Source organism: Bombina bombina, chromosome 2 (genome assembly GCF_027579735.1).
Source record: "Bombina bombina isolate aBomBom1 chromosome 2, aBomBom1.pri, whole genome shotgun sequence".
NCBI classification, from domain to species: domain Eukaryota; kingdom Metazoa; phylum Chordata; class Amphibia; order Anura; family Bombinatoridae; genus Bombina; species Bombina bombina.
In genome coordinates, this window is record NC_069500.1 from 918,929,825 (window position 1) to 918,956,704 (window position 26,880).

Here is a 26,880-nt window from a genome sequence, read left to right on the forward strand (position 1 = left end):
GCATCTATTGTGTATTATTATTGTTTTTGAATTTTATTGTACCCTATTGTGGACCCAGGACATACTTGAAAACGAGAGAAATCTCAATGTATCCTTCCTGGTAAAATATTTTATAAATAAATAAATACATTTTAAGGTCTTTTTCTGCAGCTATGTCTAAAATGTTGCAATGGGCTAACTCTCATTGGGTATAGCAGAACTGCTTAAATTCTCAAAATGAACCCCAAACCTATGTATATTTCAAAAGTAGACAACTCAAGTTCTTGGTATAGTTAATGCCACTATTTGACCGCCAGATACGTACATATAAAAAAAGAAAATTGTTAACTTTTTTGTACTGAAATTATTTACGCAGAACTACTGCAGTCATGGGGGAATTGGTTGTAAAAGCTTCTCTGGGATCCTCTTAGTTCAGAAATAGCAGACATGCCAGTCTTTGCCATTGATTTTTAGTAATTAAAAAGGCAGCCTATCGCAGCTGTGCACCACACTTTTACAATTCCCGGCAGTGAAGGAGTTAATCAGTTAGCTATTCAGGGTAAAATTTGCTGTAGTGAAGGGATTACCCTCCAACCTGACACCTCCAACCCCCTGATCCCTCCCAAACAGCTCTGCCCCTACCCCTTCCACACTGGTCACCACCATCATAGGTATTGGCAGCCAGTATATTTCCACTCACTTCACCCCTCTAAGCAATCTTTTTTTTTTAAATATATATATCTCCCTCCCCCTCCTCCTCTAGGAAGTCCATACGCCTCCCTCCTTCCTCCCACATCTTCCACCGGCACCAACGGATGATAATTACAGACAGTGGCACAGCCAGCGTAACTGTCTGTTAGAAATTAGAATGAAAGATAATAATACTAAATAACATTCGGCTAGATTACGAGTTTTGGGTTATGAGTGAAAAAGCTTCATAACGCTGCTTTTTCACTGCGAGTCTTGTAGGTACAGCTGTAGTAATTAAAAAGGCAGCCTATCACAGCTGTGCACCACACTTTTACAATTCCCGGCAGTGAAGGGGTTAATCAGTTAGCTATTCAGGGTAAAATTTGCTGTAGTGAAGGGATTACCCTCCAACCTGACACCTACAACCCCCTGATCCCTCCCAAACAGCTCTGCCCCCCCCTTCCACACTGGTCACCACCATCATAGTTATTGGCAGCCAGTATATTTCCACTCACTTCACCCCTCTAAGCAATCTTTTTTTTTAAATATATATATTTCCCTCCCCCTCCTCCTCTAGGAAGTCCACACGCCTCCCTCCTTCCTCCCACATCTTCCACCGGCACCAACGGATGATAATTACAGACAGTGGCACAGCCAGCGTCACTGTCTGTAATGATCAGGCAAGATGGCTTCATGTGATAACAGTTACCATATGAAGGTAGATGCCTACAGCCGACAAATAGCAGGTTTCGGTTGTCGCTTAACAACCGAGTCTGCTTGGGCTTCCTAAAGGTCCAACGTAGATCTAAGTTATGTGGTATGCTGGGCTTTGCACCCCATGGCGTAGATCTACGTTGGATTGGGTGAAGGGGTTAAATATATGAAACAATAGTTTTATTTGTGGGTTTAGCTGAAAATAAATACTATTGTAAATAAAAAGTTTAACAGATTCAATATCAAAGGTTTAAACATAGAATGGAGCTGGAAATTATTAGAGTTAGAAATTAGAATGAAAGATAATAATACTAAATAACATTCGGCTAGATTACGAGTTTTGGGTTATGAGTGAAAAAGCTTCATAACGCTGCTTTTTCACTGCGAGTCTTGTAGGTACAGCTGTAGTAATTAAAAAGGCAGCCTATCACAGCTGTGCACCACACTTTTACAATTCCCGGCAGTGAAGGGGTTAATCAGTTAGCTATTCAGGGTAAAATTTGCTGTAGTGAAGGGATTACCCTCCAACCTGACACCTCCAACCCCCTGATCCCTCCCAAACAGCTCTGCCCCCCCCCCCTTCCACACTGGTCACCACCATCATAGGTATTGGCAGCCAGTATATTTCCACTCACTTCACCCCTCTAAGCAATCTTTTTTTTTTAAATATATATATTTCCCTCCCCCTCCTCCTCTAGGAAGTCCACACGCCTCCCTCCTTCCTCCCACATCTTCCACCGGCACCAACGGATGATAATTACAGACAGTGGCACAGCCAGCGTCACTGTCTGTAATGATCAGGCAAGATGGCTTCATGTGATGACAGTTACCATATGAAGGTAGATGCCTACAGCCGACAAATAGCAGGTTTCGGTTGTCGCTTAACAACCGAGTCTGCTTGGGCTTCCTAAAGGTCCAACGTAGATCTAAGTTATGTGGTATGCTGGGCTTTGCACCCCATGGCGTAGATCTACGTTGGATTGGGTGAAGGGGTTAAATATATGAAACAATAGTTTTATTTGTGGGTTTAGCTGAAAATAAATACTATTGTAAATAAAAAGTTTAACAGATTCAATATCAAAGGTTTAAACATAGAATGGAGCTGGAAATTATTAGAGTTAGAAATTAGAATGAAAGATAATAATACTAAATAACATTCGGCTAGATTACGAGTTTTGGGTTATGAGTGAAAAAGCTTCATAACGCTGCTTTTTCACTGCGAGTCTTGTAGGTTCAGCTGTATCGCACACTTTTTTGGCCGTCACGCAAAAAAGTCCTTTTTCAATGGGACTTCCACAGCGCCGGTATTACGAGTTTGCCTGTCCGGCCAAAAAGTGAGCGGTACAGCCTGTAACTACAAGATCCGTACCGTAAACTAAAAGTCAGTAGTTATGGGTTTTATGCTACAAAGCTGTACCATAAAACTCATAACTAAAGTTTTACAAAGTATACTAACACCCATAAACTACCTATTAAACATATTAACCCCTAAACCGCCGCACTCCCGCATTGTAAACACTAGTTAAATATTATTAACCCCTAATCTGCTGCCCCAATGTCATCGCCACCTACATACACTTATTAACCCCTAATCTGCTGTCCCTAACATTGCCGCAACCTACATTTCTGTTATTAACTCCTAATCTGTTGCCCCCAAAATCAACGCCAGCTAACTACACATATTAACCCCTAATCTGCTGCCCCCAATGTCGCCGCCACTATACTAAAGTTATTAACCCATAAACCTAACCCTAATGTAACCCTAACACCCACTAACTTTAACATAATTAAAATAATCCCAAATAAAAAATAACAATTTAATACCTAAATTATTCCTATTTAAAACTAAATAAATACTTACCTGTAAAATAAAACCTAAGATAACTACAATATAAGTAATAGTTATATTGTATCTAGCTTATGTTTTATTTATATTTCACAGGTAAGTTTGTATTTATTTTAACTAGTTAGACTAGTTAGTAAATAGTTATTAACTATTTACTAGCTACCTAGTCAAAATAAATACAAATTTACCTGTAAAATAAAACCTAACCTGTTTTACACTAAACCTAACTTTACCCTAAAATTAAATAAATTATATTAACAAAATACATTTATCTAAATTACAAAAAATGATAAACACTAAATTACACAAAATAAAAAAGAAATGATCAAATATTTAAGCTAATTACACCTAATCTAATAGCCCTATCAAAATAACCCCCCCCCCCCCCAAAATAAAAAAAACCCTAGCCTACACTAAACTGCCAATGGCCCTTAAAAGGGCCTTTTGCTGGGCATTGTCCCAAAGAAATCAGCACTTTTACCTGTAAAAAAAATACAAACAACCCCCCAACAGTAAAACCTACCACCCACACAACCAACCCCCCCAAATAAAAACCTACCTAAAATACCTAAGCTCCCCATTGCTCTGAAAAGGGCATTTGGAATGGCATTGCCCTTAAAAGGGAATTTAGCTCTTTTACGTTGCCCAAAGTCCCTAATCTAAAAATAAAACCCACCCAATAAACCCTTAAAAAAAACTAACACTAACCCCCGAAGATCCACTTACAGTTTTGGAACACCGGACATCCATCCTCATCCAGCCGGGAGAAGTCTTCATCCAAGCGGCAAGAAGTCATCAACGAATCCGGGAGAAGTCTTCATCCAAGCTGCAAGAATTTGTCCTCCAGGCGGGCAGAAGTCTTCATCCAGACGGCATCTTCTATCTTCATCCTTCCGACACGGAGCGGCTCCCTCTTCAAGACATCCGGTGCGGAGCATCCTGTTCTTTCGATGTCTCTTGAAGAATGAAGTTTCCTTTAAATGACGTCATCCAAGATGATGTCCCTTTAATTCCGATTGGCTGATAGAATTCTATCAGCCAATCGGAATTAAAGGTGAAAAATCCTATTGGCTGATGCAATCAGCAATAGGATTGAGCTTTAATCCTATTGGCTGATCCAATCAGCCAGTAGGATTGAGCTCACATTCTATTGGCTGGTCCAATCAGCCAATAGAATGCAAGCTCAATCCTATTGGCTGATTGCATCAGCCAATAGGATTTTTTACCCTTTAATTCTGATTGGCTGATCAATCGGAATTCAAGGGAAGCCATCTTGGATGACGTCATTTAAAGGAAACTTCATTCTTGAAAAGCCATCCAAAGAAGAGGATGCTCCGTGCCGGATGTCTTGAAAATGGAGCCGGTCCGCGTCGGAAGGATGAAGATAGAAGATGCCATCTGGATGAAGACTTCTGCCCGCCTGAAGGACGACTTCTTGCCACTTGGATGAAGACTTCTCCTGGATTCGTTGAGGACTTCTTGCCGCTTGGATGAAGACTTCTTCTGGCTGGATAAGGATGGATGTCCAGCCTTCAAACACTGTAAGTGGATCTTCGGGGGTTAGTTTTAGGTTTTTTTAAGGATTTATTGGGTGGGTTTTAATTTTAGATTAGGGACTTTGGGCAACGTAAAAGAGCTAAATGGCCTTTTAAGGGCAATGCCCATCCAAATGCCCCTTTCATGGCAATGGGGAGCTTAGGTTTATTAGGTAGTTTTTTTTTGAGGGGGGGGTTGGTTGTGTGGGTGGTGGGTTTTACCGTTGGGGGGGTTGTTTGTATTTTTTTTTACAGGTAAAAGAGCTGATTTCTTTGGGGCAATGCCCCGCAAAAGGCCCTTTTAAGGGCCATTGGCAGTTTAGTGTAAGCTAGGTTTTTTTTTATTTCGGGGGGGCTTTTTAATTTTGATAGGGCTATTAGATTAGATGTAATTAGTTTAAATATTTGATCATTTATTTTTTATTTTGTGTAATTTAGTGTTTATTATTTTTCTTAATTTAGATAAATGTATTTTGTTAATTTAATTTATTTAATTTTAGTGTAATGTTAGGTTTTAGTGTAAGACAGGTTAGGTTTTATTTTACAGGTAAGTTTGTATTTATTTTAACTAGGTAGTTAATAATTATTTACTAACTAGTCTAACTAGTTAAAATAAATACAAACTTATAAAATAAACTAGTTAAAATAAATACAAACCTGTAAAATAAAAATAAAACCTAAGATAGCTACAATGTAACTATTAGTTATATTGTAGCTATCTTAGGGTTTATTTTATAGGTATTTAGTCTTAAATAGGTATTATTTAGGTAATAATAGTAATTTGTATTTAGATTTATTTTAATTATATTAAAGTTAGGGGAGTTAGGGTTAGATTTAGGGTTAGGTTTAGGGGTTAATATATTTATTTAGTGTTAGTGATGTGGGAGGCCAGAGGTTTAGGAGTTAATAACTTTAGTATAGTGGCGGTGGCGGCAGATTAGGGGTTAATAAATGTAGGTAGGTGGCGGTGATGTTGGGGGCGGCAGATTAGGGGTTAATAAGTTTAACGTAGGTGGCGGCGATGTCGGGGGCGGTAGATTAGGGGTTAATAAGTGTAATGTAGGTGGCAGCGATGTTGGGGGCAGCAGATTAGGGGTTAATAAGTGTAGGTAGGTAGCGGCGACATTGGGGGCGGCAGATTAGGGGTTAATAAGTGTAGGTGGGTGGCGGCGACATTGGGGTCGGCAGATTAGGGGTTAATAAGTGTAGGTAGGTGTCGGCGTTGTTGAGGGTGGCAGATTAGGGGTTAATAAGTGTAACGTAGGTGGCGGCGATGTCGGGGCAGCAGATTAGGGTTTAATAAGTGTAGGTTGGTGGCGGCGACATTGGAGGCGGTAGATTGGGGGTTAATAAGTGTAGGTAGGTGAGGGCGATGTCTGGGGCAGCAGAGTAGGGGTTAATAAGTGTAATGTAGGTGTCTGCGAGAAATCAATGGGGCTGCGTTACGGAGCTTTACGCTCCATTATTGCAGGTGTTAGGCTTTTTTTTGCCTGCTCTCCCCGTTGATGTCTATGGTGAAATCGTGCACGAGCACGTAAAACCAGCTCAAAGCAGCGCTAGTATTTGTGTGCGGTATGGAGCTCAATGCTGCCATATTGCCCTCAAACACAGGTTTTTGGAAAACCTGTAATAGCAGCGCTATTTAAGGTGAGCGGTGGAAATAACTTCCAAAATCCCAAGCCGCTACAGATGCGGAAGTGGCTGCCGAGTCCGGGGGAGAACAGAGCATACCAAATGCTTAGGCTGCAGGGGTGCAAGCTGCCAGTTAAGCGGCCGGTGTGACCGCAAATGCCAACAGAAAAAAAGAGTATAGGCAGCTGCTCAAAAGAGTGAACAAATGTGAGGGCTGGCAAAACAAGGTAAAAACAAATAACCTTTATTGAACCATTAAAAATGCTTAGGCAGTACAGGGCACACAAACTCCCTGACTAGTTTCGTGCTCCATTGAGCACTTAATCATAGGGTGAGTTTGCATTAGTGTTCATAGCCTATTTAAAGGCACAGAACACCTGAAAGAAATTGTGCATTAAAAACAAAAACAATGATAAAACAATGACAACATACCTAATTGCAAACACTATGGGTGTGGAAATGAAAAAAAGTAAAGTACTTCATCTATATTTACTTAAACTGAATTAGAGATATGCTTCATATTGAAGCTATTTATAATACCTATATTGGGACAAAAGGCTGAATAGCAAAAATTGAATAACATTGTCAATATGAATACCACTTAAAGGACAAAAAATTCCAATAAGAGGTACCCATACTAACCAACCAAGACAGAAACAAAGTTTAAAGCTAAAACCTTGTTTTGCCAGCCCTCACATTTGTTCACTCTTTTGAGCAGCTGCCTATACTCTTTTTTCCGGTGGAAATAACTTGCAAGTTATTACTGAGCCGCTCATAACGCAAAACTCGTAATCTGGCCAATAACTTTCTTAAGGGACATTGTGCTCATTGTCCCACCTTAACATAGGGTATTATAAAAAAATATATTACATTATAGTGATTTTGTCATTTTAATTCAGTAGTTTTTTTTCATAGAAAACTATTTAATTGGAGCCTTATCATATGCATGATAGGAATGATTTTTTTATGTGTGTGTGTGTGTAAAATGTTCTATTAAAATGAAACATTGCTTAATTTACAATCACCCTGTCCTCATGATCTAAGCGGTCTTGGTTTTAGGATTATCCTTGCTAAAAAATGTAGCATGTGTTATGCTGGCTCTTTTCTGCTAGGGATAATCCTTAAACCAAGACTGATTTATACTAATTCCAATTGACTAATCAGAGATTATTAGTGAGTAGCTGTAACTTGTTACTCGTAGGACATTTTTATTACTTTCAATAAGATTAGCTGTTCCCGTTTTGCAGCCAAATGTTTTTTGAAGCAGGTGTTATTTTAACGTTTTACATAGCACAATTACATTAACAATATTTTATTATAAATTTTAAATTTATATTTTTATCTTGTTTGCAAGGTTTTCAGTATACAAAATATGGTTGCCGAAGGAAAAGTGATAATAAAATGGTTCATCGCAGCTTATGTGAAGCAAATAAGAAGCCTAAGCCTATACGCAGAATGTGCAATCTTCAAGAATGTACACAACCTGTGTAAGTACTTTACATCTTTTGCTTCATTAGGCCCAGCAGATAAACAAGGAGAAATGGAAAAACCTCATACTGTAGGTCATTTAATTTTCATTTGACTGGCAAAGTAAACATATTCACTTAAAGGGATACTAAACACGCATTTTTCTTTCATGGTTCAGATAGACCATAACATTTTATGCAACTTTCTAATTTACTCCTATTATCAATTTTTCTTCGTTCGCTTGTTATCTTTAATTTAAAAGCAGGAATGTAAAGCTTATAAGCCAGCCAATTTTAGGTTTAGTACCCTGGATATTGCTTGCTTATTGGTGACTACATTCAGCTAACCAATAAGCAAGTGTTACCAAGGTTGTGAACCAAAAATGGGCCGTCTCCTAATTTTTACATTCCTGCTTTTTTAAATAAAGATAGCAAGAGAACGAAGAAAAATTGATAACAGGAGTAAATTAGAACGTTGCTTAAAATTGCATGCTCTGTCTAAATCATTAAAGAAAAAATTTGGATTTAGTATCCCTTTAAATGCATTGTGTAGGCAACGTCTTGGAAACCTTTAAATTAAAGACCTCATGAGACTCTATAATATATAACATATACATGTTTGTCATGTTACTTTTCTACATTTTCAGCAGTGCCGTAAACATATTAGTGTGGTTGGCTGAATTTTTGTAGACAAACATGCTGGGGATGCGATGCATGGTCTAGAGTGTAATGTTAATCATAATTTAAAAATATGTGATAACTTTGTCAGAGTTAGTAGTATATTCTTGTGTAATTTTTTATGGCAAAGAAATGTAGATGTGTAGATGAAATTGTCGATGGGTTTTATAACTGTAACAATAAAATGATAGTATTGTTTAGTCATGAGGTCCATAAAGTGCTATCAGTTCTCATATTGTTTAAAAAGAAATACTCTTAGCCTGATAAATATGTTACCATTTTTCTTTTCTTGTTAGCTGGATTGCTGATGAATGGGAACATTGCACAAAAAGCTGTGGAGGGTCTGGTTATCAAATTAGGGCAGTCAGGTGCATTCAACCTCTTCATGATGGAACAAATCGATCTGTCCATAGCAAATACTGTAGTGGAGAACGGCCCGAAAGTAGAAGGGCGTGCAATAGGATACCTTGCCCAGCACAGTGGAAAACAGGTGCATGGTCTGAGGTAGGCATTAAAAGGCTATAAAATATGACTCTTTTTGTAAGGGAGTGATAAATAACATATAATTTGTTCATCAACTGTAACTACAATAAATGTATGGATAGATCCTTGTAAAGTAGGAAAAGTAACTTAATACGAGTGAAGTAGACATTCCTACTATTACTACAGCTAGCTTCTCTAATGTCACAGATTTCACTAGCCTCTATTTATTTACTGGCAATTCCTATGTTACTTCTTCATGTGATTCAATAAAGTTTACTTCTCTCTATTTTTTAGTGACTCCACGGTATGTAATACAGTTGTATGCAAAAGTTTAGGCACCCCCGACAATTTCCATGATTTTCATTTATAAATAATTGGGTGTTTGGATCAGCAATTTCATTTTGATCTATCAAATAACTGAAGGACACAGTAATATTTCAGTAGTGAAATGAGGTTTATTGGATCAACAGAAAATGTGCAATATGCATCCAACCGCAATTAGACAGGTGCATACATTTGGGCACCTCAACAGAAATATTGCATCAATATTTAGTAGATCCTCCTTTAGCAGATATAAGAGCCTCTAGATGCTTCCTATAGCCTGTAATGAGTGTGTGGATTCTGGATGATGGTATTTTGGACCATTCCTCCTTTCAAAACATCTCCAGTTCAGTTAGGTTTGATGGTTGCCGAGCATGGACAGCCCGCTTCGAATCACCCCACAGATTTTCAATGATATTTAGGTCTGGGGACTGGGATGACCATTCCAGAACATTGTACTTGTTCCTCTGCATAAATGCCAGAGTAGATTTTTAGCAGTGTTTTGGGTCGTTGTCTTGTTGAAATATCCAGCCCCGCCGTAACTTCAACTTTGTGACTGATTCCTCAACATTATTCTCAAGTATCTGCTGATATTGAGTGGAAACCATGCGACCCTCAACAAGATTCCCAGTATCAGCACTGGCCCCACAGCCCCACAGTATGATGGAACATCCACAACATTTTACTGTGGGTAGCAAGTGTTTGTCTTGGAACACTGTGTTTTTTTGCTGCCATGCATAACGCCCCTTGTTATGACCAAATAACTCAATCATTGTTTCATCAGTCCACAGCACCTTCCAAAATGAAGCTGGCTTGTCCAAATGTGCATTTGCATACCTCACGACTCTGTTTGTGGCATGTGTGCAGAAAAGGCTTCTTCCGCATCACTCTCCCATACAGCTTCTCCTTGTGCAAAGTGCGCTGAATTTTTGACGATGCACAGTGACACCATCTGCAGCAAGATGATGTTGTAGGTCTTTGGAGGTTGTCTGTGGGCTGTTTTATACTGTTCTCCCCATTCTTTGCCTTTGCCTTTCCGATATTTTACTTTGCCTGCCACTTCTGGCCTTAACAAGAACTGTGCCTATGGTCTTCCATTTCCTCACTATGTTCCTCACAGTGGACACTGACAGCTTAAATCTCTGTGACAGCTTTTTGTAGCCTTCTCCTAAACCATAATGTTGAACAATCTTGGTTTTCAGGTCATTTGAGAGTTGTTTTGAGTCCCCCATGTTGCCACTCTTCAGAGGAGAGTCAAAGAGAACAACAACTTGCAATTGGCCATCTTAAATACCTTTTCTCATGATTGGATGCACCTGTCTATGAAGTTCAAGGCTCAATAGGCTCACCAAACCAATTGTGTGTTCCAATTAATCAGTGCTAGGTAGTTACAGGTATTCAAATCAACAAAATGACAAGGGTACCTACATTTATGCACCTGTCTAATTTTGTTTGGATGCATATTGCACATTTTCTGTTGATCCAATAAACCTAATTTCACTACTGAAATATTACTGTGTCCTTCAGTTATTTGATAGATCAAAATGAAATTGCTGATCCAAGCACCCAATTATTTATAAATGAAAATCATGGAAATTATCAGGGGTGCCTAAACTTTTGCATACAACTGTATCTGCTTGTGAACCCAGAGAGATTCTTTTACCACTGGTTGAACAACTTAAGGACTTAGCGCTTCACCAGTTGCCACAGTTAAGCTTATTTGAATTTTGATTATGAGCTTTGTGTACTATAATAAAGTGGTCAGACATGCATTATTATATTTTTTAATTAGGTCAGATATTTGTGGCAAAATTTAAAAATATAGGACAATGACATTGGTGGAGGTGTGATGTAACAAAAAGAATATTAAAGGGACATGAACCCCACATTTTTTCCTTCATGATTTAGAAGGAACATGCAATTCTAAACAACTTTCCAATTTACATCTATTATCTAATTTGCTTCATTCTCTTGATATCTTTTGTTGAAAAACATATAAATAGGCTCAGTAGCTGCTGATTGGGGGCAGTATTGTGAGATTTTCCCACCCATGTGCATAGCTATTTCTTCAACAAAGGATATCTGAAGAATTAAGCAAATTAAATAGAAGTACATTTTAATGTTGTTTAAAATTGTATTCTCTATCTGAATCATGAAAGAAACATTTTGGATTTCATGTCCCTTTAACAACCAGGTTATTCCAGTAAAGGATTTAAATAAATATTCTCTTTTTATTTGATACAGCTTTAGAGAAATAAAAATTGTGTTGGTTATTATTATTATAAGAATAGAAATACATCTTCCTTTACTAAGGTAAATTGTTTTTGGATTCCTATTTTACAGTGTTCAGTGACCTGTGGTGAAGGGACTGAAGTAAGACAAGTGCTTTGCCGTACGGGTGATCAATGTGATGGAGAAAAACCAGAATCCGTTAGAGTCTGCAAACTCACCCCTTGTAACGGTACATAAAATAATAACGATTTCTAAATAGCAAGGGGAAGCACTGACCCCAAGCTCAGAGTCATAAACTGCTACCTATATACTGCAAGAGAACTGAAACAAACCACTTAACTGATATAACAAGATTACAGTCATTCTAATGCACAATATATACATAAGAGCATGTGAACACTAAAGTCATACGGATATTTATAATTTAAGTTACTGTAAAGTTAAGCTCACTCAGTAGTGCAGTGTGTTTTAGACATCAACCCAGCAATAAATTTCATACACTGTTCCAAGGTATATGCACAGCAGTCAAGAATGCTGCTACACTTAACACATTTATCCATTAAACATAAAAGGAATCAAGCATATAAAAAAAAGGGATAAAATGTGTGGTGAGCATATATGAACACTCTACTAACTGCTTATAGTGTTAAAATTGTGTAGCATCACGAGAGAACAGCACCAAGATAAAGGTAAAGCATATTAGGGTCATATATATATATATATATATATATATATATATATATATATATATATATATATACAGTGTATATGTATATATATATATTCTGTAAAGAGGACTCATCATTCACATAAACATTTCACAGCTGCCTGTTGTGCATTTTAAATCATCATACAACACCCACTGATACAGGCACTCTCTGGCTTTACTGATAAAAATACTTTTAATTACATGATATTTACAATATCATCCTCATAATTGAAAAGTCTGTCTACCCATTAACAACAGGTACCATATTACTACATTTCTGTACAATTTAACAGCCTCCTATATGAACAGATACAAACAAACCCATATAAAAAATATTACCAGTCAATATGTGTGTTTAACTCCTTAGGTAGAAGAGTGTCCAGTATATAAATCTACTTAGATTCTCTTTGTAACAATAACTTAGCGCTAATACTGATACATGATCAATCAGAATGTACGTAATGTCTGAAACTGTGTGTTTTGTCTGCACAAAATTCCTAGCCACTAGTTGCTTAGAGCTACTTTAAACCAATGCAGCCTTGAAGGCAGCCAGGTAGTTGGCCATACTTGTTAACAAGGTCATCATTAGTTTCCCCAGTGTAACATGTGCCGCAGTTGCAATGTTAAACATATATTTTAAATCTAGTAGTACAACTAACCCTGTATTTTAAAGCAAACATTCTGTTTCATCAATGTACAAAGTATTTACATTGAGAAAGTCTATTACAAGTGATACAAGCACTGCAACAGTAGCACCTATTTTTTTATTTTAAATACAAATAGGGATACAGTTTGCTATTCTCTTACAATTAGCTTTGAGAACAGTTGCTAATAGAAATTGTATTCTTTGCTCAAAAAAAAAAAAAAAAAATATGTTTGTTTTGAATAGTTCAATATGATGAAAAGATGACACCATTTATGTAAGTAAAAGAGAAAATTAGGTTTACAAATGCATAGAGAATAGTAGTGATACATGGTTTAATGCATTCAAAGAAGAGGGAAAATGTTATGCTTAAAGTGGTGAGAACCATCCAAGTGAGGTAGGTTATTGTCCCTTAAACTTTGGATGTAGATGAACTGGGATAAAATGTTTGGTCTACACTTGATAGCAAGCCGGTGAGAACAACAAAGTATTACAAAGTCAGAGAATGATGCTCCATACATATAAATTAAAAGGGAAATAGTAAAAACAACTATTCTTCTGTGTACTGGCATGACATGGTTATAGAAATATATTGGTGAGAGAGTTAAGAGTGCATGTAGAAATTAGTTGGAAAAGCAGCAAAGATATTGAAAGTTAAGATATGGACATCAATAGAATGTAGTAAACAAAATATTTACATACACTAATTTATATGTTACGATAAGTACAAGCTAAAGACAAAATAGATGAATTTTTGTACTTCTACTATACTATAATTTATAGTATATATTGCTCATGAATTTCAAACCAGAGATTATCAGTCCTTGTATCAAACCTTTAGAATGTTAAATGATTTCTTATTGCATGCAAAACAACCCTCTAGAAGTATTAATTTCATACAGGTGGTGAGAGTCCTCAACCTATTACTCATGGGAATTACCCTTCTATACCACTTGGAGGAGGCAAGGAGTCCCAAAATCCAAGAGCTCTATAAAACCCCTCCCACCTTACACATACCTCAGTCTTTGCCTCTGCTGGAGGTGGTTGAAGAATGAAGATATGCGTTTGATTCTTCAGAGAAAGGGGTTTCAGTCTATATTGAGGCCTGGTTTCCCCTCAGAGTACAGTGCTTGTCAGAGGGATGTATTTGGGGTATGGTTTATGATTCTTTGTCTGACCTCATGGGAAATTTTTCATAAACCCTCTAATCGGTTGCAGGGACTTGTCCTTTGCCTTTTTGGATCTAAAATATACTTCTATTTCTATAAACTCTGTTGATATGTTTCAATACTGGTTTGACTGTTTGCTGCTTGTTTGTTAATAGACGAGTCTCTGTTGAATAGTGTTGTTGTAGTGGTTCCTGCCATCAATTTTTTTTCAAGGCTGCAGTTTTTGAAGCGTTTGGCTGCTCTCTCACTTTCAAACAAGGATTAAAAGTATTTCCTATGGGATTTCTGCCAAGGCTGCCCTCAGATGTCACAGGGACTTCTCCTGCAGCCTTTTACTGTGGGATTCTGGTATTTCCTACAGGAATTCCTCTGCTCTACCCTGATCTGCACTGGATGGACTCTCTACTGGATACTGCTGCAACTGCATGCCTGGTAAGCCGATACAGGGGTGCTTTACCTTAGCACACACACAGCCCAGAGGCTATTTGTAGGTACTCAGTCACAGGTACAACATAGCTAAGGGACTCACCCTGTTTCTTCTCTTGAAACACTGTTGTGCCTATTTTGTAGGTTCCTGCATAATTTATACTGTTTTAAAACATTACAGACTATCATGAATGAAACCCCCCCACACACGCACAACTTCCTGGTCTTTTTCAAACTCTAAGGCCCAGTGGTCTGGGTCAAACTCTATATATATATATATATATATATATATATATATATATATATATATATATATATATATATGTGTCTTCCTACGTATAATTCCTTATTGGATATCTGTTTATATGTGTGTACAGGAAAATATGTTGTTATATACAATTCTTATTAGGTTGTACTGCATGTACATCCATTCACATATTGTTTCTTTATATGTAAACATTTGTGTCTAAGTAGCATTGAAGGCAGTATATGTCCTATACTATTATTTAGTTTACACAATATTGTCCATGCCTAGTGTACAGTAGATATATACATTTTACTCTGCATGTTTAAATTCCTATTACAATCTTACAGGACTTTTACAGTTCTCTGTGTAGTAATGAGATCCTTTAGGGGAAATATTTTTGTAGATGCTGATTTTTTAACCATGTATATTTTTAATAAGCAATATACTAAGTGTTTTTTTTTTAACTTTGTAAATGTTTTAGTAAATACAGTCTCTGATTTTCTGATCAGGTTTTTATCATTATCTCCATTATATCCAATTATATAGTGCTTGTCTAACAGTCAGGCCAAATTTCATGCTAAATTTTTTCATATTGTATAGTATAGGTGTATTGTGTTACTACTGATTCTTGTTTTATAAACTTGATATCATTTTTTGCATAAGTTTATATATTTCAGAATTTTTCAGTATGAAGTAAACCAGACTTCTGGATTTATTAAATGTACGCACCATAAACCCTAAATATCACAGTCCAGTGCCTAACAGATCTCACTCTTGACTTAGGGGAGAGCGTCACAATCTGGATTTATTCCTTTGTCTTTCAGGACAATGGGATCTTTTCTTTTCGTAAGAAGCAGATTCCTCAGCTGACCTGAACCTCTTTGGGAAGAGTCCCATGATGCAGGAATTATCTAAGTAAGCGTGGAAGCTGAAGGTTGTACGTTTTCTATGGCTGCTTGTTTTTTTGTTTGTTTTTTCCGACTCCTGTTAAAGTGGCTGCTTTTATCTTTTGTGCCCAGGGCTGAAGGACATGGTATTAGTTGTCCCTATTTTTGTATCAGGGCTGAACTAGATCTTTATGCCAAAAAATAAACTGTCTTTTCTGTTTATTTTAGGTTTAAGAATTCTAGACTGGGTACTTGGTCTCAAATTGGAAGCAATTTGAATACCTGCACATCCTTACCCACTAGGATTACCTTTGCTCTGGTTGGCATTTTTAGACATCACTGTTTGTTGTCTTTTTGTCTGCTTAATTTAGATGCAGCGCCTCCTCCTTTTAGGAGCGTTGTTGACGGTAATCAGTGTTAAGAGGATCTTAATTGCCCCTTATCAGGTTATTTTTGTGCAGGGTATGGTCTTTTAACTGTGCCCATATCCAGCTTAAAGGGTGTGTTTTCTAGGAGATATTAAGATTCTATTCTAATGTGTTTATTGCTGATGGATTCATGCAGAATAATCTTCAGAAGGTGAGTCTGTTCTGGAATCCTGCTTCTTTTCCATCAGTAGCTCACTGCGTTTGCAACTCTTTTTTTCTGTTTAGGCAGAATCAGTGGTTAGAGATTATCTGCAATTAGTTTATCAGATTACTCTTTATTTGTCTGGGTCTTTTTTTTTCTCATAGAGCGTAAGGAGTCTGGTGTCCTCTGAGGCTAGGTTACTAGTTTTTGTTTTGAACTTTGTGTGATTCTTCAAGGTTTTTTAATCATGATCCCTCTTGAAAGGGGAGAAAAAAAGTTTTATCTTTGTGTTTTTTGTTGGGCTCATTGGCCTCTTCATCTGCGGTCAGACCTCTAAAGATCCTTTTTTTCCCTTCTGGATCTCAAGTCTCTTAACTTGATGGCATGGAAATTGATCGCTTGATCCTTAGACATAGGGAATTCTCTGATTCTGTGATTGAGACCTTGATTCAGGCTTGTAAGCCTGTAACTAAGAAAATCTGGAAGTTTTTATTTCATGGTGTTGTAATCATGGTTTTTCCTGGCATTCTTTCATAATTCCTTGGATTCTGCAGTTTTTGCAGGATGGTCTAGATAAGGGTCTATCTGCCAGTTCTCTAAAGGGGCAGTTTTTCTGCTTTTTCAGTTTTATTCTTCAGAAAGATTACTAATCTTCCTGATGTTCATTGTTTTGTTCAGGGTCTGGTTCATATAAATCTGTTAACAAACCTCTCTCTCCTCCATAGAATACTTTTCTGGTGTTAAAGGTATTGCAGGCTCCTCCTTTATGAACCTATGCATAGACTGGTCATGTATCCACTTTCTTGGAAAGTGTTAATTCTTTTGATTATTTCTACTGCTAGAAGAGTTTCTGAGTTACCTGCTGTTTTTTTGTAATCCTTATCTGATGTTTCATCAGGATAAGGCTGTTTTTTTCAGTTCTCATTTTGATTTCTTTCTTAAGGTGGTTTCTTTAGATAACTTTAGCTGAGAGATTGTTGTTCCTTTGTGTCTTTTTTCTAGGTATGCTTCTTAGAGATCTTTGCATTACTTGGGAATTGTTTGGGCACTTGAATATTTCGTTGCTACTATTAGGATTTTAGGCAAACTTTTTATTTGTTCTTCTTTCTGATCATGGGAAGGGTTGCAAGTGTTCTGCTGTTTCTTTAGCCTTTTGGTTAAAACTTTTGTTTTTCAAAGCTTTTTTGTAGGCACTTCTGCCTCCGCTGCAGCAGATTTCTGCTCATTCTACTAGATCAGTTGCAACTTATTGAACTTTCAAGATTCAGAGGCCCATTTATCAAGCTCCGTATGGAGCATGAGGGCTCGTGTTTCGCCAGGGCTCGTGTTTCGCAGTTATGAAGCAGCGGTCTAAAGACCACTGCTCCATAACCCTGTCCGCCTGCTCTGAGCATGCGGACAGGAATAGCCACAATTCAACTCAATCGAGTACAATCGGGTTGATTGAGACCTCCCTGAGTCTGCAGGGGGCGGCGTTTCACCAGCAGCTCTTGTGAGCTGCTAGTGCAATGCTGAATACAGAGAGTGTATTGCTCTCCGCATTCAGCAATGTCTGTCGGACCTGATCCGCACTGTTGGATCAGGTCCGACAGACAATTGATAATTCGGCCTCTAAGGCTTCAGTTGATCTAAATTAGGCCGCTATTTGTTCTTCTTTGTTCACTTTTACTAAATTCTCCTTTTTTGAGGTTTTTGCTTCTTCTGAAGCAGCCTTTGGTAGAAAGTTTTTTTTCAGGCAGTTGTCTCAGTTAGATTTTTTTTTTTTTACTGCTTTTTTTAGGTGTATGTATTTATGTATATATGTGTGTGTATGTATATATATATATATATATATATATATATTTATAGTATATATATGTGTGCATTTATATCTTTAAAGAATATATTTATTTGAGGTTGTGGATTTAATTTCTCAGTTTAAAAGATGTTATTAAAATCCCTCCCTTTCTGTTATTACTCATGGACTCCACAGCTTAAATATTATTTTCCATTAGTAATGAATTGCAGACTCTCACCATCTGTTGGTAAGAAATAATATACTTACCTGAGAAATGAATTTCTTTCATGGTGGTGAGAGCCCACGAGACCTCACCCTTGTGTTTTTCTGGGATTAGTTTTTTCTTCAGAACATATATTTTTTCCCTGCTCCTTTTATGGCGTATTCCTTTTTCTTACCTCACTTGCTTGGCTATACTTAAGACTGAGGTATGTGTGAGGTGGGAGGTAGATAAGTGTCATTTCAATGAGTAACTGATTGTGGACTCTCACCACCATGAAGGAGATTAATTAATCAGGTAAGTATAAATTATGTTTTTGTAGAAGACATCAGACAGTTATCTTTGACAACATATTTGACACATTTGTCAGATATTTTAAGGAATTTAGTTCCAGGCATACATAGAAATCACACATATATTTACATTACGTTTAAAACCAGTGCTAAATAATTTGGCAGCACTATATAAGTAAATGGCAACAAGAAATTGAGTTTCACATTCTACATGATATAAAATTAGGAGATAGTATCGGTGTGATATAAACATTAAACACTAGATGGCGCTAAAATTGCATTTCTAACATGCTACAGCGTACAATGCAGAAAATACCACTGTCAATTAAAATTGTCGCAGAAATACTTTTAAAATATTTTTTTATATATTTTGAATATTTAAATTTAGATTTCATTTGAATTCTCTCAGCACTGTTTGTTCACATTAGATACTGGTGAAAACATTTATATTATTAAGATTATTTGAATGTCGGGAAAAAAGCATTTTAAAAGCAGCAGAAAACAGTAATACAGTAATTTTTTTAATCACTTAATGAAGTGTATTAGAGTTTGATTTTAATTTCAGTGTGTCAATTAAGCCATTTAAAGAGAAACTTACTTATTTGATGGATTTGATTTATATCAAATTGATTTAAATCACTAGTCAGTAATCACTAGTCAGTTAAATCATTTTTAGAATAATAACATTTCAGATTATATCACAAAATTGCTGATTTGGTTATATGCCATTAGAAATACAGTTTAATAGGTTAATCATTCACATTTGATCAACTTTTCAGCAGTACTTTATTGCAAGGAGAAAAGAAATCATTATCTCAATAATAACAATTGAAATAGTTTAATTAAACTAAGAAAAGGAATCATTACCTTAAAGGACCAGTCAACACGCATAATCAACAAATGCAAGATAACAAGACAATGCAATAGCACTTAGTCTGAACTTCAAATGAGTTGTAGATTTTTTTATAACAAATTTCAGTTATGTATATTTCCACTCCCCTTGTACCATGTGATAGCAATCAGCCAATCACAAATGCATATACGTATAGTCTGTGAATTCTTGCACATGCTCAGTAGGATCTGGTGACTCAAAAATTGTAACTATAAAAGACTGTGCACATTTTTTTAAATGGAAGTAAATTGGAAAGTTGTTTAAAATTACATGCTGTATCTGAATCATGAAAATGTAATTTAACCTGAGTGTCCCTTTAATAATAACATTGAAACTTAGTATAGGGGTTGATTTTGAGTACATAGATTTGCAGGGGAACAATTGGATCAAAGGGACAGTTAGACCGAAATTCAACTTTCATGATTCAAATAGAACATGCAATTTTAAACAACTTTACAATTTACATCGATTATCTAATTGACTTCATTTTCTTGGTATCCTTTGTTAAAAAAAATACTTAGGTAGGCTCAGGAGCAGTAATGTACTACTTATTGGGAGTTAGCGGCTGATTGATGGCTGCAAAAATATGCCTCTTTTCATTATCTCACTAGAAGGTTTTCAGGAAGCTCCCGTTAGTGCACTTCTAATCATTTCGACAAAGGATATCAAGGGGTAGGTTGACATGAGTGAGCCGGCAGCCACATGCCCCCCCCCCCCCAGGGCAGGGGGTGGCTTTGCACAAGAAACCTCTTGTGCCTTGTTGCATGTGATTCAGTATTGCAAGTGGCGATTGCAGGCAGAGAGTTTCATGAAGCAAATTTGATAATAGGTCAATTAGAAATTTGTTTAAAATTGTATGCTCTGTCTGAATCTTGAAAGAAACCTTTTGGGTTTATGTCCCTTTAAGGTCTATTTCTCAACTAATTTGCTATGAATAATGTTTGTGTTACTTCTACATATACAAATTCACAGTTTTGAGAACTACAAAACCAAGAATATGTGATAATATGTTCTAGACAGAAAAATGTTATTTTACAGAAATGTCTGGGAGAGCATGATATTGTGAATGGGTTAATTAAATTAATTTACCAAAACAATTAAACATTGCAGCCATGATAAGCAATGCAGCTATTACATAATTAAAACTAATCCTTATTTCAGGATGAATAACCCTTTTATCTTAAATTAAAACTATAGATTTTTCATTAAAAAAAAAAAACATTTTATTAAACAAAAAAATCCTATTTCAATAAAAAGGACTGATTTAAATACAAAAAAAGAGACAGAAAAGTGCATAAAAATGTTTTCATTATTATTTCACTTTTGTAATATTGCTTGTGTATAACTATGTGGTTAATCAATGCCAATGTATTAAACACATAGTTAAAATTAGATTTAGAGCAGCGGAGTTAGCTAAACACATTGGGTGAGCCAATGACAAGATACATGTGTGTGTAGTCACCAGCTAGCTCCCAGTAGTGCATTATTATTCCTTAACATTTAATAAATTAGTATTAATTAATAAAAACAATTAATAATAGTGCCTTGCAATAATTGTGTGCCAGCATTAATTGCGTTAGCGCAAACAAAGTAAATAGGACTAGCACATTGTATCGCAAAGGCACAAAAAAATTAATAAAAATAGTCAAAAATAAACAAACATTTCCCTAAATACTGTCCCATAGCACTATTAACCCATTAACTTCTACAACCCTGATGTTAAGCTCTAAACAGGCACAACTGCCAATGCAAATAAATCCCTAATTGCTAATCCACCCATGATCGCACCACAAACACCCATAATTTAATACCCTTCAAGTTTACAAAAAAATTCTAAAAAAAATTCTAAATAAAAGTTATTTAATGCAAAAAAATGTTGAAAGAAATAACCTAAATTCTTTGTAAAAAACTTAAACTAAATAATAAATCCCTCCCTAAAAACAAAAAGCTCTACACTTCATAAACAAAAGCCCCTTAAAAACAAACACACACAAATACCCTAGAAAAAATAATTCTTCCTTAAAAAGCTCCCTAGAAAAAATAACGCCTAATAAATACACGGAAAAAAAAAACACATCTTAAATGCGTAATTTAAGCATTAAAGGGACTTGATTTTTTTATTGTTTAAAAAGCTAGATAGCACTTTTAGTACCCATTCCCCAGCTTTGCACAACCAATATTGTTATATTAATATACTTAATAACCTTTAAACCTCTACATTTCTGACTGTTTCTAAGCCTCTGCAGGCCACCTCTTATCTCAGTGCATTTTATTAGCTTTTGACAGCTAGACTGTGCTAGTTCATGTGTGCCATATAGATAACATTGTGCTCACTCCCATGGTGAGTTATTCATGAGTCAGCACTGATTAGCTAAAATGCATGTCTGTCAATAGGAACTGAGATAAGGGGGCAGTCAGCAGATGCATAGATACAAGGCAATCTCAGAGGTAAAAAGTATATTAATATAATTGTGTTGGTTATGCAAAACTGGAGAATGGGTAATATAGGGATTATCTATCTTTTTAAACAATAACATGTTTAAGGTAGACTGTCCCTTTAAACACGTAATTAAAATCAGCTCCACAGCAGCAGCGTACTAATGAGAGCTAGTTCAACACGTGAGGGAGAGCCTGTGACAGGAGACTTATATGCCTAGCCACTAATCACCAGCTATCTCCCAGTAGTGCATTGATGCTCCTGAGCCTAACTAACTATACTTTTTAAGAAAATAGTAATAATAAGGATAAGTAGATTTGATAATAGAATACATTAAAAATGTTCCTAGAATGACAGGCTCTATCTGAATAATGAATGTTTAATTTCGACTTTCATGCAGATAAAACCATTTTTTTTTAAAAATCTAAACTATCCACTCCTGTACTTTAACTCTAGATTTTTTTTTTTTTTTTTTCAGATGAACCTTGCCTTGGTGATAAATCTATATTTTGTCAAATGGAGGTACTAGCCCGTTATTGTTCCATCCCTGGGTATAACAAGCTTTGCTGTGAATCTTGTAGTAAACGCAGCACCCAGGCACCTCCGTTCCTCACAGAAGCTGCTGAAACTGAAGATGAACTTATTTTTGACCCTAGTGACCTGTCTAAGGCTGTTATAATGCCAACACCTCTAGCTCCCAGAGATGCAGAAACCAATGCCGAGAAAAGAAGTATTTTGAGTATTCTATCTTCAATAGAAAATGATGGTGGCCTCAACAATTTGGCCGCTCAACAAAATAAGCAAAGGTTGTCTGAGACAGTTCAAAGGAAACCAAATCTAGCAGCAAGCAAAGTTTTTAGGCTTGCATCTATGCAACAACCACCACCAACACGAAGCAGTAATGTTAATTCTCATAAACCTCCTGCAATTGCACCTGGCCACTTTAACCCAACAGGTAATTTGTCTTCAGCTAGAACCTCAAAGAAAAATGACAAGTTCTCTGAAAGAAGACGTTCTTTGCAGCCATCTACAATAGAAAGATGAAGCTTCATTTTTAAAAACTTGAGCTAAAAGTTCAGAGGACACCATAGTGCATCTGAAGATTGTCCAAGCATTTCATCTGTATATAATAGAACATACAAAGTGCTGGTTCACTTACTTGCTGGTTTTATTGTCCATCCATTCTTTGTCTTTCTGGTTACCTTGAATTTTATTGAGAGAATCACCAAAGATTCACACAAGTTGATGAGTGGTTTGGTCATCAATAAACACAGGAGTGGCCCAGGACTAATTTTGCACTTCAACCGATTTTGTTTTAGGTCATATATAGGGAGCATTTAAATTACCAAAATTCCATTTCCTGTCTAGCGATTATATATGATGGGAACATTGCAGTTTTCCTCTTCATTTTACATCTCCCAAAAAAGTCAGTATTATTTTAATAATGATTGTAGTTTCATAATACTGTTTTTTCATTTTATTTCTGAATGTTAATAGCTCTCTACCAATACCAACTGCCTTATTTACATCCCTCCAGTTGAACCTCAAGACTAGCCTGCAGTTTAATTAAGGTGGTTTTCTATGATATTCTTTGCATTGCATTGCATATATCATCACCCCAGTCTTCTATATTAAAAAAAAAAGAAGAAAACTTAGAAAATGTTATGCATAAAGTCTTGGAGAATGTCTTTTAAACCCCGTTGCTCATGTAAGGCTGTGTGGTTCTTCTATTTTAGCATATATCTGTAGTTACTGCTAATGCATTGAAATGAAGAAAGATTAAAAACACATCTTATTGTTAAAAAGTGATTCTAAGTAGATTTTAATAAGTAGAATGAGTCTGGGACTGTTGAATGTATCAATATGTCCCTGTGCCACACATAATGACTTGCACGTGTCAAATCACATCCATAATATTTGTTAATAACATAGAATATTGACTTCCCCCAAATGGAGTGCAAATTAGAGTAGCTGTAAAAAATACACTAATATACTAATTTTATTTTATTATCTGAAAACTACAATGAAATGTGTTTTTGATGCTGAAATGTTTTCATCCATCATCAGAGCAGGAAATTACTAAGTACTTGTATGAAAACTTTTAAATGGACTTATATTTTTGTAGAGTGCTGATCAAAGAGGGGAGAGAGAGATATTTATTTCAGCATGATTCACCTAACTTTTCACAACCACAATGCATCTGACTGCAATAATGTACATGTGATTTCTTTTAATCCATAATCAGCGTTTCACAATTCCACCGGTCTTACTCTCTCATGTATCTGTAAAGTACTTGTATATAGAATGTAAAACAAGATATTTATTAAAAGTCGATTTTCTAGATAGTTATTACAGAATAGTCGTAGATATTACTATTTGGCATTTCTTTTTTTTTCCTGCCAATAAAAAAACAGAAAGCAGTAGTTAGGTACATGTTGCATAAACACATCCGTCATATGCAATCAATATAAGCTAACAAAACTACTGTAGACAAATTATGAGACTAAATACTTAAACAGATGATTGACAATGTTTCTTACATGCATGATATAATAGTTGCCATAGTTAATTAATTTTTGACTTGCATTTTTACAAGGGAAAAAAGTGTGTAAAAATGTTTTTAATAACAGAAAATAAACAATACACATAGAATAATGTGTGTTATTAGGAATTAGATTTTTTTATATTTTTTTTTAAATATTAATTTTGAAATGGAAATAAAGAAGAAAAAAAAACATTATGGAACATGGATAAGCTTACAATGACTTCCCCTGAAACCAAGTTTCCTGTCATAGTTTATAAATTGTAAACTAAACATCTAACACATTGACTTGACACCTCAAAAGTACTGACGATGCTTTAAAAAAAGACTTTTGAAGGTCAAAATATAACTAGATTTATCATAGAGTATTCGGACAACCCCAAAATCACAAACAGTTAGATACGTTTGTTTCCCTAGAATTTGTCAAATTGATTGTTCAATATATTTTCTGTTTTATTATACAGTATAAAATATGGGTGTAGATATTGATTTTTATTGTACGTCCCTTTATCTTTTGTATTGTTTATTCCTTACAGAGCTATTTTCCTGTATCTTTAAGTGTACACTACTGATGCTGTTTGTTTTATTGGGGAGCACTTAGCAATAAAAAGCTTTTAACTATCTACGTTGGTTTGTGTGTGGCATTTTCTTTCTTATTGATTCTAGAAATATATTTGCATGATTTAAACCTATACAGGTAGAAAACCCTTTATTCAAAGTGCTTGGGACTGGAAAAGGTTTGGATTTTGGAATAGTTCGTATTTTGGTACTTTTGCATCTTTAAAATGGGACAGTTGGGGGGGGGGGGGGGGTTGGGACCAAGTGTGAAAACAATATCTTATGTCATTACGGCAATATTAAAATTTTATAACTCGGCTTATACATGGAACTAAAGGTAGTTTAATACCATTTTTAATACTTTTGTGACTTACAGGCAGGGAAAATAGTAATTTTTTAAAAGTTTATTTTAAAAACAATATTAATTTTAAAAAGTTTGAATTTCTCTTGTAAGGTGTATCCAGTCCACGGGTTCATCAATTACTTGTGGGATATTCTCCTTCCCAACAGGAAGTTGCAAAGAGGATACCCACAGCAGAGCTGTCTATATAGCTCCTCCCCTAACCCCCACCTCCAGTCATTCTCTTTGCAAATCTCTTTGCAAAAATAGGAAGTATAAAGAGATATGTGGTGATTTAGTGTAGCTTTGCCTTCAATCAAGAGTTTGTTATTTTTAAACGGTAACGGTGTTGTACTGTTTTTCTCTCAGGCAGAAATTAGAAGAATAGATAGTAGTAGTAGATGGCGTTGGTCTATTGAGTGATTTTCTCTAGTAAGTGAAGAGAAAAAAGGCTTGATGCATATATTGAAGCCAATTAATATGGGTGCAGTATACTCACTCCATAAGATGAATCTTTACAGCTGAAAGGGAACGTAGCGTCAGATGGCAAGAGTCCACAGGTTCCTGGAGTCAAATACTGAATTTTCAGGTTTATCCAGAAGTGGAATATAAATGAATAGAGACCCAAATGACAAAAGTATCCAGTGTATGATTGAAAAAATGTAGTAACTTACTCCATAAATAAGGAGATTCCAGCTCAGCACAGCAAAACAAGATCTTGACAATCTTTCAACAAAGGATAAAAGGTTTTATTTGCTCTTTTTTTATTTACTCTAGAAGAAGAGTTCTGCCTGGAGGTTGATGATCTTAGCGGTTTGTAACTAAGGTCCATTGCTGTTCTCACACATAACTGAAGAGTATGGGATAACTTCAGTTGGGGGAACGGTCTGCAGATTACCTGCTTTGAGGTATGTTCAGTAGAAAATGCTGACAGAACCTTGTGTATATTGAGGTAAGCTAGATGCAGTGATTTTGCAACGACTGGGATCATGCTTACAAAGTGGGGTAATGCTCATGTTAACACTCATATTAATTAGTGTCAAAACGTTTACATGTTTGCATAAATGGGACGTTTTTTTTCTCTGAGGGTGATAAGTCTTTTTTTGGGGCCTAGTTTTCCACATGGCATAGTCAGATACTCCTAGGAGTATTTTTTTAAGGCCCCTCTGACATCGAGTACATGGTGGGAGGGGCCTATTTTCGCGCTCTAGTTGCGCAGTTTCTTTCAGACTGAGGCATCCAACTTCCCTAGAGGAGTCCTCTTGCATCTGAGGACCACTATAGAGGGCTTATTTCTTCCCTAATCGCATTTGAGGGCAGGTAGGAGCCACAGCAGAGCTGTGGCAAGGTGCTTAACTGTCTTTTACCGGTGGTTGACGTTTTTTAAATCCGGTTTAGGGGCTAAGGGGTTAATCATCCATTTGCAAGTGGGTGCAATGTTGCTTTAGTCCCTTACTCACATTGTAAAAATTTTGAAGTCTTTACTACATTTTAACACTGTTTTGCAGTTTAAGTGTTAGTTTTTTTTCTCTTAAAGGCACAGTACCGTTTTTGTTTAATTGCTGTTTCACATTTATTAAAGTGTTTTCCAAGC

At 36.1% G+C, this 26,880-nt stretch overlaps 1 protein-coding gene across 1 annotated transcript in view; it reads left to right on the top strand.

The window, feature by feature from the left end:
* Nucleotides 1-25,013, top strand: part of ADAMTS3 (ADAM metallopeptidase with thrombospondin type 1 motif 3) — a 357,608-nt gene extending 332,595 nt beyond the window's left edge. The window contains exons 19-22 of the mRNA XM_053703328.1: nt 7,751-7,883; nt 8,837-9,044; nt 11,688-11,805; nt 22,325-25,013. Of these exons, the coding sequence (XP_053559303.1) occupies nt 7,751-7,883; nt 8,837-9,044; nt 11,688-11,805; nt 22,325-22,890 (1,025 nt within the window). The 3' untranslated portion in view covers nt 22,891-25,013. The remainder of the gene's footprint in view (nt 1-7,750; nt 7,884-8,836; nt 9,045-11,687; nt 11,806-22,324) is intronic.
* Nucleotides 25,014-26,880: the final 1,867 nt, after the last annotated feature.